The following is a 10,428-nucleotide window of genomic DNA, read 5'->3' on the forward strand; positions in this document are numbered from 1 at the left end:
TATACACCAAGTCACTTGGCTCTGTCATAACCTCACATGGTCTCTCTTATCATTGCTATGCAGACGACACACAATTCATCTTCTCCTTTCCCCCTTCTGATGACCAGGTGGCGAATCGCATCTCTGCATGTCTGGCAGACATATCAGTGTGGATGACGGATCACCACCTCAAGCTGAACCTCGGCAAGACGGAGCTGCTCTTCCTCCCGGGGAAGGACTGCCCGTTCCATGATCTCGCCATCACGGTTGACAACTCCATTGTGTCCTTCTCCCAGAGCGCCAAGAACCTTGGCGTGATCCTGGACAACACCCTGTCGTTCTCAACCAACATCAAGGCGGTGGCCCGTTCCTGTAGGTTCATGCTCTACAACATCCGCAGAGTACGACCCTGCCTCACACAGGAAGCGGCGCAGGTCCTAATCCAGGCACTTGTCATCTCCCGTCTGGATTACTGCAACTCGCTGTTGGCTGGGCTCCCTGCCTGTGCCATTAAACCCCTTCAACTCATCCAGAACGCCGCAGCCCGTCTGGTGTTCAACCTTCCCAAGTTCTCTCACGTCACCCCGCTCCTCCGTTCTCTCCACTGGCTTCCAGTTGAAGCTCGCATCCGCTACAAGACCATGGTGCTTGCCTACGGAGCTGTGAGGGGAACGGCACCTCAGTACCTCCAGGCTCTGATCAGGCCCTACACCCAAACAAGGGCACTGCGTTCATCCACCTCTGGCCTGCTCGCCTCCCTACCACTGAGGAAGTACAGCTCCCGCTCAGCCCAGTCAAAACTGTTCGCTGCCCTGGCCCCCCAATGGTGGAACAAACTCCCTCACGACGCCAGGACAGCGGAGTCAATCACCACCTTCCGGAGACACCTGAAACCCCACCTCTTTAAGGAATACCTAGGATAGGATAAGTAATCCCTCTCACCCCACCCCCCCTAAGTTTTAGATGCACTATTGTTAAGTGACTGTCCCACTGGATGTCATAAGGTGAATGCACCAATTTGTAAGTCGCTCTGGATAAGAGCGTCTGCTAAATGACTTAAATGTAAATGTAAATGTATAATGGTATTATACCAAAGAAGAAAACGAAGCTATTATACCAAAGAAGAAAACGCTTGAACATTGTATGTTTGGAATTTATGTCCTGTGTCGGCTACCGGAGGAAGAATGGCCGGCTGGATGTGGTTTCGTTGCTTTTTGGGGCCTCATCTCCAGAGAGTGCACCGTTCACAGGAGGAGTCCCGACCCGAAGGAAGAGCAGGCAGGAGGGTAGGCTCACGGCAGATACCGTGCTTGTGTTTGTGACCGACCAGGAAGAGCTAGGAATGTAACTTTGGTCGACGCTAGCACTAGCTCTCGCTCCGGCCAGGATGTGTCAGTACGTGTTATTGAAACTGCTGTCAATCACTGACCGGTGACAATGTGAAAAATTATGCATAGTTAACACATTTGGGGATGTTCAGCTAGATTCCAAGGAGAAACAAGTATAATGGCTATCTTTGTGTTGTTGCAGGTGAGCATGCTAGCAAGCACGTAACCTAAGCCGCTTTTAGCTATGCTAGGTAGCTAACGTTAACTGTACTAGCTAGGCAGGGAAATCATTGCAGTTATCCAGTTAGCTGGCTTGGCTAGTCACCACTCATTTAGCAGCTAACTACTTCCCCTTCTCTTACAACCCCAGGGATGGACTTATCAACCCAAGAGCCTGGAGAAACACACTGACAGCATCCTCGGATGGGTCAGTATATAACTAGCAAGTTACCACAAGTTGTATTAAATTGTTGATCATTAATCTGTTTTGATTAGCTAGAGAACAAACTTTATTTTACTATTACACTATTGTTTTTGCATAAATTGAAGCCACAGGTAAAGACAAGTAGCACACTCACATAGCTATAAAGGTAGTATATACATTCTCATACTTTGTGTTGAGATGTAACTGTTCTCTTGTGTGTTCTCCCTCCAGGCGTCAGCTTTGTGGTCTCTGTCATACTACAGCTCCCCTCTCCTCCTCTGCTACCTTTACAGAAAAGTGTGTGTGTGTGTGTGTGTGTGTGTGTGTGTGTGTGTGTGTGTGTGTGTGTGTGTGTGTGTGTGTGTGTGTGTGTGTGTGTGTGTGTGTGTGTGTGTGTGTGTGTGTGTGTGTGTGTGTGTGTGTGTTCGCTCATGCGATATGAAAGGTAATAAAAAATGACTCATGCAGTAATGCTCTTATTGGGTTTAACTATTAATACCTCCCAGCTGTAATGTAGTAGGTAAGTATTGGTACTGGCTAGTGGTGTTATAGTTTGACGTAGGACATGTGTGCATGCTTTAGTGCAAGAAAGAGGAAGCAAATGGCTATTACTAGCCTAATTGTTTGTGTAGTGTTCGTAGCCCTAACTTGCTGTGTGTTTCAGGGTACATCTGCAGCAGTAAGCTGGTACCAGTCAGTCAGTATGTGGGAACTGTAATGGTTTGTCTGCTGGGAGTCGCCTTTCTGAGAGGTGAGAACTTTACCACTCTTTTTACTGAACTTGTATTGCTCTTCCTGGATTGGTCTGGTTTGAGAAATCCTCTGTGTTCAATGCTCCTCCACCCACCCCAATAAAATATTATAGCATCTCAAACCTAATTCTAGAGAATGTAGTGTCTGGTGTTCTTCATCTACTAAACAGATATTGGATTGTGTGTGACTAGGCTACAGGTAACTACGATTGCATTCCTGTGGGGGTTACGATTTCACACACTGACTCCCTCACAAGGTGTGTGTGTCAGGTACACTAAGTACACCACTGAGACCCTCTCTGGCACTTGCTGCTTCTCTCACCCTTTCCCTCCCTCTCAGGTTGGGGACGGTGGAGGAACTCTGAGTATCAACAGTTCATCTCCATTCTGGAGGAAACCAGGAAGAACCACACGCCTAGCAACAAGGTAACACTGCTATGGCAACAGCTTGTCAACAGTTGGGCTGCTTCTCAAATGACACCTTACTCCCCATATGGTGTGTTATGTCTAACCAGTACCCTATATGTCATTTGATATTAATTTCAGGCCTGTTTTGCTAGTGGTTGTCAATCTTGAATTCAAGAAACAAGCCACAGCTATTCTTTCTGATCACTAATTTTGAATGTACTGTCTGTAGAAAAAGCTGGCCTGCTATGATTTTGACTTTTCTCACTGGCCGGCAGACTTCAGCTGGGAAGAAGTTAGCAATCCGTGAGTTGTGTGTGTAATTTGCGTACTGATTGTGAGCCTTTTACACGTGTTCATTTTTACACTGTGATTGTAGTTTTTTTGGTATGAAATACACCAGGTGATACAGTAAAATGTAAACAGGATGTCTGGGTTATGATTTGAGAATAAGGCTCTATTTTCACTATATAACTCCCTTCTAACATCCTGTGTGACAGGAAGCTGCTGTCCAAGGCAGGAGTGTCTCTACTGAAGCCAGAGCCCAAACTGAGAGGGGCAGCAGACAGCGTGCTCAACTCTTTACGCACTCTACCATGCCACATCGTCAGGTATAGACCGACTACAATATCCAAAATACACTGTACTCTACCAAGGCTCGACAATACAATTTTTAGCCACTTGTTCTTTGGACAAGTAGGACAGGGTTATTTATTAAAATGTTTAACTTGTGCGAAAATGTTATTTTTGCGGGGGGGTGTTGGACTAGTAACTGGAAGGTTGTTCAAGTTCAAACCCCCGAGCTGACAAGGTACAAATCTGTCGTTCTGCCCCTGAACAGGCAGTAAACCCACTGTTCCTAAGCCGTCATTGAAAATAAGAATTTGTTCTTAACTGACTTGCCTAGTTAAATAAAGGTAAAGTAAATAAAACATACAAATTATCTTCTGCCATTGTGGCCTTGAGCACGACACTTAAAAGACTACTGTTTAAAACGCATGTGGTCCGTCAACCCTCCATCTGGAGAGCTACCTGGTGTGCAGACTTTGGATCCAAACCTGCACAAATACACCAGTCAGCTTATCAAGGTTGTTGTTGCCCTTTATATTGTTGTAATTTTTTGTCACTCAAATATCACATGAATACACATTAGACATGGCAAAATGTATAGAATTGCTATAAAATGTGCTCCCTCTCCGGCCTCTAGGTCACCAGGCTGCTCGTTATGGCGCACATCTGTCACCATCGTTACGCGCATTATGACACTCACCTGGACTCCATCACCTCCTTGATTCGATAGGCTCCCATCCCTCAGCTGGTTCGACAGGCTGCCATGCCTCAGCTGGTTCGATAGGCTGCCATGCCTCAACAGGTTCGATAGACTCCATGCCTCAGCTGGCTTGACATGCTCCCATGCATCAGCTGGTTCGACAGGCTGCCATGCCTCAGCTGGCTCGACAGGCTCCCATGTCTCAGCTGGCCCGATAGGCTCCCATGTCTCAGCTGGCCCGATAGGCTCCCATGCCTCAGCTGGCTCGATAGGCTCCCATGCCTCAGCTGGTTCGACAAGCTGCCATGCCTCAGCTGGCTAAATAGGTTCCCATCCCTCAGCTGGCTAGATAGGCTCCCATGCCTCAGCTGGTTCGACAAGATGCCATGCCTGAGTTGGCTTGATAGGTTCCCATACATTAGCTGGCTCGATAGGTTCCCATGCCTCAGCGGGATCGATAGGTTCCCATGCCTCAGCGGGATCGATAGGTTCCCATGCCTCAGCGGGATAGATAGGCTGCCATGCCTCAGCGGGATCGACAGGCTGCCATGCCTCAGCGGGATCGACAGGCTGCCATGCCTCGGTTGGTTCGATAGGCTGCCATGCCTCGGCGGGTACGATAGGCTGCTATGCCTCTGTTGGCTCGATAGGCTTACATACCTCTGCTGGCTTGACATGCTCCCATGCCTCAGCTGGTTCGATAGGCTGCCATGCCTCAGCTGGCAAGATAGGTTCCCATGCCTCAGCTGGCTAGATGGGTTCCCATGCCTCAGCGAGATCGATAGGCTGCCATGCCTCAGCGGGATCGATAGGCTGCCATGCCTCAGTGGGATCGATAGGCTGCCATGCCTCAGCGGGATCGATAGGCTGCCATGCCTCAGCGGGCTCGATAGGCTCCCATGCCTCAGCGGGCTTGATAGGCTCCCATGCCTCGGCGGGATCGATAGGCTGCCATGCCTCGGCGGGATCGATAGGCTGCCATGCCTCGGCGGGATCGATAGGCTGCCATGCCTCGGCGGGATCGATAGGCTGCAACGCCTCGGCTGGCTCGATAGGCTCCCATGCCTCAGCTGGTTCGAAAAGCTGCCATGCCTCAGCTGGCTAAATAGGTTCCCATCCCTCAGCTGGCTAGATAGGTTCCCATGCCTCAGCGAGATCGATAGGTTCCCATGCCTCAGCGAGATCAATAGGTTCCCATGCCTCAGCGAGATCGATAGGTTCCCATGCCTCAGCGGGATTGATAGGCTGCCATGCCTCAGCGGGATTGATAGGCTGCCATGCCTCAGGGGGATCGACAGGCTGCCATACCTCAGCTGGTTTGTTAGGCTCCCATGCCTCAACTGGTTCGACAGGCTTCCATGCCTCAGGCGGATCGACAGGCTACCATACCTCAGCTGGTTTGTTAGGCTCCCATGCCTCAACTGGTTCGACAGGCTTCCATGCCTCAGCTGGTTCGACAGGCTGCCATGCCTCAGCGGGTTTGACAGGCTGCCATGCCTCAGCTGGTTCGATAGGCTCCCATGCCTCAGCTGGTTCGAAAGGTTGCCATGCCTCCTCTGGTTCGATAGGCTCCCATGCATCAGCTGGCTCGATAGGCTCCCATGCCTCAGCTGGGTGAACAGGTTCCCGCTGGCCCGACGGAGGCAACCGGGGAGGTCTCAGCCGGCTCATTAGGCTCTCTTGCCTCATCCGGTTCGTGGAGGCCACAGGGATGATCCCGGGGATCAGTTGGCGTCCTGCGGCTGGATGTGTGCTGTTCGAGTTTCTTCTTTGTATTATGTTCCATTTATTTATTACAACACTCACTCCCTGAACTTGCTTCCCAACTCTCAGTACATGTCGTTACAAAAACTGCAAGTAGAATTGCAGGAAATAAGCTTTAAACCTAAAAAGTTCACTCCACCATAGGTGGTAGGCGCGGGATGTTCCCCAATGCAGGACGGGGGGGGGGTTTGGGAACCCCTGGTATAGATTAATACGTCCAAGGAAACAATGTCATACAGAAAGAGCACTGCAACTTAGTGTAAATGTACTTTACAGTATTATACCACCATACAATCCAGAGCTAGGTTCCCCAACTGGACAGGCTCAATTCATTGTTAGACATAAAAAAATGCAAAAACAGTTCCAAAGGATTTTAATTTAGGAAATCTGTTCCCAAGTATTTCCATGCATAATAGAGAGATGTGATCATATACAAATGTAAGTAAGATTTGAAATGATTATGTTTTAGTCAAAAATTATATCTGTTTGGGCTTCTTGTGGTCAATTTGTAGAAATTATTTGTAATTACTGCATGTTCCAGCCCCATGACCACCAGCTCAAGAGAAAAATCTGCCGGCAGCTGAATCTAGTTGATGATCCTGATCCAAAAATACAGTACAACAAAAAGCTAGGGCTTCCATTCATGTCCTCATTTTCCCCTTTAGGTCCCATGAGCAGCAGAGAGTAGATGGGGGCCAGAGCTAGGGCCCTGTACTGACTACTGACAGCCAGGGCAAGGAACAGGAGAGGGCAAGGACGAGTGGAGGGAGAGAGGGCAGGGAGACCAAGTGATTCATCATCTTCCCCTACAGAACACAGCTAGGGCTGTTTAACCCTGCAGGCAGCCAGGGAGGTTCAGGGCGGGCAGCACACACATACACGCACACATACAGACAGACACACACAAACACACACATGCAGGAGATGGATGGCTTGTCTCAACCTCACACTGCATGTGGTAGCTACTGGGAGGACTGTTTAGTTTAACCCATCATTATGTGGCCCTTTTAAAGGGGGGTGACTATAAATAAGCTATAGATTACTATAAATAAGGTATAGACGACTATCAATACGCTTCAATGTATTTTAACACAAAGCTGAGGGGTACAGTAGTTTATGGTCATTGTAAATGTTTATGGTCATCAGTAAAGTAGAAGAGTACATTCATACCATACAGTTCATGGCAAAGTGGTTGTGCTGAGTCTGCAGCTCCCCGGCATGCTGGTGGTTCCCTCCTATCTCTGTATAGCTGGTCAGGAACAGGCCCTTGTTGTGCATGATCCAGTCAAACATCTGTGGGCGGCGCGACACACACACAGCCATGGGCACACAAACGCGCACACAGGCAGGCACAAGCACACAGAAGAAGGTCTCTATTAGCAGGTACTGTATCTTACAGCCCTGGAGGGGTGAGAGAGAGACAGAGAGAGAGGGAGGGGGGCTAAAGGCTGATGACATGGATGTTTGGACTCTCAGGAAGGCAGATGGAATGACTCCACTCCACTGTATTGAACTGTGCATCAGCCTGACCCTAGTGTCATGTTGTCATACTGCCTAGACTCGTGATGTTGCCACTGGGAACGCCAGACAGCTAGCATGACAAGAAACCTCATGGTGACAGCTACCATTTCAACTTGACCTCTGGGATATGCTTTAATAACCGGGGACAATAATAACATGCCTGGGGAGGAAGAGGAAGAGGATGAGGTGGTGGTGTAGGAAGAGGAGGTGGTGGTGGAGAGAGGTAATTCAAGCTTTCCTCTGACTAACTGACAAACATGTTTGTTTCCACAGCAGGGAAGCATCACATCACCATCTGGCTGATAGCTGCATGACATCCATATAACTGTAGCTGGATCTATGACACACTGACAGGCTATGGGCCATTACAGTATACTGCAAACAAGCATCATTACTCCTGCAGATACTTATCCCATTCTGTTTGCTATGAAGTAATATTCTCAGTGAAAATCCAGACTTCACTGGTGAGCTTGGGATGCGGCTCTCTAGTTATGCTAGGATGAGAGATATGGACCAAAATGTGAGTCCTTTGAATAGAAACAAGCCTTGTCCTATTAACACAAAAGTGAAAGTAGATTGTTATTAGTTCATAACATACCTTCTCTGCATCCTGCTCAAACAGCCGCAGCTGGAAGCACTGGTCCAGTTTCAGCTTGCGCATGTGCCACAGCTGCTGCAGGTGCTGGCGTGTGCCATGCAACTTGTCCAGCAGGGCACTCACTTTTGGCACCAGGTTGTGGGCATCTGGGTGGCCTGTGAGCCCATCGTTAGCATCCGTTCCCCCGCCGCCGTGGTTAGTGTAGCCTCCAGGGGTGACACTACCCTGCTGAAGCCTCTGGAGCAGCCTGCGTCCCTGTGTGTCCAACTCCTCCACCGAGGCCTTGGTGGCCCTCTTCTTGAGCGGAGGCATGTTCCTCCATGAGGCGCCGTGCACACTCCAGGTCGCGCGGAAGGTCACGCTGCGCCAGGGTCTCCTGCAGCTCCTCCAGCCGCGCCAAAGCCCGGGCGGCATCGCCGGCAAAGTCCTCGAAGGCCACGCGCACATCGATCCACTCGTCGTGGTCGTACTCCAGGCTGCCCTCGAAGTCTGACGTCAGCTGGGAGGGGTCCACCACCTTGGTCAGGCCCTCGAGAGACACCATGACCGTCTGCAGGAAGAGGGAAGGGGAGGGTTCAGACACTAATATAAACAGCAGTCTGTGAGGAAGAGGGGGGGTTCAGACTAGAGGTCGACCGATTAATCGGAATGGCCGATTTCAAGTTTTCATAACAATCGGAAATCGGTATTTTTGGACACCGATTTGGCCGTTTTTTAATATTATTTTTTTACAGCTTTATTTAATCTTTATTTAACTAGGCAAGTCAGTTAAGAACACATTCTTATTCTCAATGACGGCCTAGGAACGGTAGGTTAACTGCCTCATTCAGGGGCAGAACGACAGATTTTTACCTTGTCAGCTCGGGGATTCCATCTTGCAACCTTACAGTTAACTAGTTCAACGCTCTAACCACCTGCCTCTCATTGGTGGGGTTGGGTGGGGTTATATCCTTCCTGTTTGGCCCTGTCCGGGGGTGTCCTCGGATGGGGCCACAGTGTCTCCTGACCCCTCCTGTCTCAGCCTCCAGTATTTATGCTGCAGTAGTTTGTGTCGGGGGGCTGGGGTCAGTTTGTTTATCTGGAGTACTTCTCCTGTCCTATTCAGGTGTCCTGTGTGAATCTAAGTGTGCGTTCTCTAATTCTCTCCTTCTCTCTTTCTTTCTCTCTCTCGGAGGACCTGAGCCCTAGGACCATGCCCCAGGACTACCTGACATGATGACTCCTTGCTGTCCCCAGTCCACCTGGCCATGCTGCTGCTCCAGTTTCAACTGGCCTGGGCCCTAGGACCATGTCCCAGGACTACCTGACATGAGGACTCCTTGCTGTCCCCAGTCCACCTGGCCATGCTCCTGCTCCAGTTTCAACTGTTCTGCCTTACTATTATTCAACCATGCTGGTCATTTATGAACATTTGAACATCTTGGCCACGTTCTGTTATAATCTCCACCCGGCACAGCCAGAAGAGGACTGGCCACCCCACATATGCTCTCTCTAATTCTCTCTTTCTTTCTCTCTCTCGGAGGACCTGAGCCCTGGGACCGTGCCCCAGGACTACCTGACATGATGGCTCCTTGCTGTCCCCAGTCCACCTGACTGTGCTGCTGCTCCAGTTTCAACTGTTCTGCCTTATTATTATTTGACCATGCTGGTCATTTATGAACATTTGAACATCTTGGTCATGTTCTGTTATAATCTCTACCCGGCACAGCCAGAAGAGGACTGGCCACCCCACATAGCCCGGTTCCTCTCTAGGTTTCTTCCTAGGGTTTGGCCTTTCTAGGGAGTTTTTCCTAGCCACCGTGCTTTTACACCTGCATTGTTTGCTGTTTGGGGTTTTAGGCTGGGTTTCTGTACAGCACTTTGAGATATCAGCTGATGTACGAAGGGCTATATAAATACATTTGATTTGATTTGATTGCACTCCACGAGGAGACTGCCTGCACCGCGAATGCAGTAAGCCAAGGTAAGTTATTAGCTAGCATTAAACTTATCTTATAAAAAACAATCAATCAATCAATCATAACCACTAGTTAACTACACATGGTTGATGATAATACTAGTTTATCTAGCGTGTCCTGCGCTGCATATAATCGATGTAGTGCGTATCGTTGCTCCAATGTCTACCTAACCATAAACATCATTGACTTTCTTAAAATCAATACACAAAGTATATATTTTTAAACCTGCATATTTAGCTAAAAGAAATCCAGGTCAGCAGGCAATATTAACCAGGTGAAATTGTGTCACTTCTCTTGCATTCATTGCGCGCAGAGTCAGTGTATATGCAACAGTTTGGGCTCCCTAATTTGCCAGAATTTTATGTAATTATGACATAACATTGAAGGTTGTGCAATGTAACAGCAATATTTAGACTTAGGGATGCCATC

The 10,428-nt window shown here is 48.9% G+C and overlaps 2 protein-coding genes across 3 annotated transcripts; one reads left to right on the forward strand and one right to left on the reverse strand.

The window, feature by feature from the left end:
• The first annotated feature begins 1,073 nt into the window (after positions 1 to 1,073).
• On the forward strand, positions 1,074 to 9,243 carry LOC124026124 (phosphatidylserine lipase ABHD16A-like). 2 transcript variants are annotated; one of them, XM_046339288.1, is made up of 8 exons: positions 1,076 to 1,265; positions 1,678 to 1,734; positions 1,963 to 2,030; positions 2,396 to 2,482; positions 2,824 to 2,909; positions 3,121 to 3,194; positions 3,389 to 3,499; positions 9,216 to 9,243. In XM_046339288.1, the coding sequence occupies exons 1-8, from the start codon at positions 1,123 to 1,125 to the stop codon at positions 9,220 to 9,222; spliced, it is 633 nt and encodes a 210-aa protein (XP_046195244.1). In that variant the 5' UTR covers positions 1,076 to 1,122; the 3' UTR covers positions 9,223 to 9,243. The 2 variants fall into 2 exon arrangements, with proteins under 2 accessions (XP_046195243.1, XP_046195244.1); XM_046339287.1 differs by lacking the exon at positions 9,216 to 9,243 and having other exon boundaries at positions 1,074 to 1,265; positions 3,389 to 3,737.
• Positions 6,061 to 8,607, reverse strand: LOC124026125 (triple functional domain protein-like). The gene is made up of 2 exons (XM_046339290.1): positions 8,042 to 8,607; positions 6,061 to 7,215 (listed from the first exon to the last, which is right to left on the reverse strand). Exons 1-2 carry the CDS (start codon positions 8,486 to 8,488, stop codon positions 7,087 to 7,089), a joined length of 576 nt encoding a protein of 191 aa, XP_046195246.1. The 5' UTR covers positions 8,489 to 8,607; the 3' UTR covers positions 6,061 to 7,086.
• Positions 9,244 to 10,428: the final 1,185 nt, after the last annotated feature.

The sequence above is a fragment of the Oncorhynchus gorbuscha genome, unplaced genomic scaffold (assembly GCF_021184085.1).
Source record: "Oncorhynchus gorbuscha isolate QuinsamMale2020 ecotype Even-year unplaced genomic scaffold, OgorEven_v1.0 Un_scaffold_2615, whole genome shotgun sequence".
Classification (NCBI taxonomy): Eukaryota; Metazoa; Chordata; class Actinopteri; order Salmoniformes; family Salmonidae; genus Oncorhynchus; species Oncorhynchus gorbuscha.

Bases quoted from the DNA above. Each gene is read 5' to 3' on its own strand.
- LOC124026124 (XM_046339287.1), top strand. From the start codon at position 1,123: ATGTTTGGAATTTATGTCCTGTGTCGGCTACCGGAGGAAGAATGGCCG. The intron at 2,031-2,395 runs GTGTGTGTGTGT...TGTGTGTTTCAG, and splicing joins TGCTACCTTTACAGAAAAGT to GGTACATCTGCAGCAGTAAG. The intron at 2,910-3,120 runs GTAACACTGCTA...TACTGTCTGTAG, and splicing joins ACCACACGCCTAGCAACAAG to AAAAAGCTGGCCTGCTATGA.
- LOC124026125 (XM_046339290.1), bottom strand. From the start codon at position 8,488: ATGTGCGCGTGGCCTTCGAGGACTTTGCCGGCGATGCCGCCCGGGCTT. The intron at 7,216-8,041 runs GTATGTTATGAA...CGCCGCCCACAG, and splicing joins TTGAGCAGGATGCAGAGAAG to ATGTTTGACTGGATCATGCA.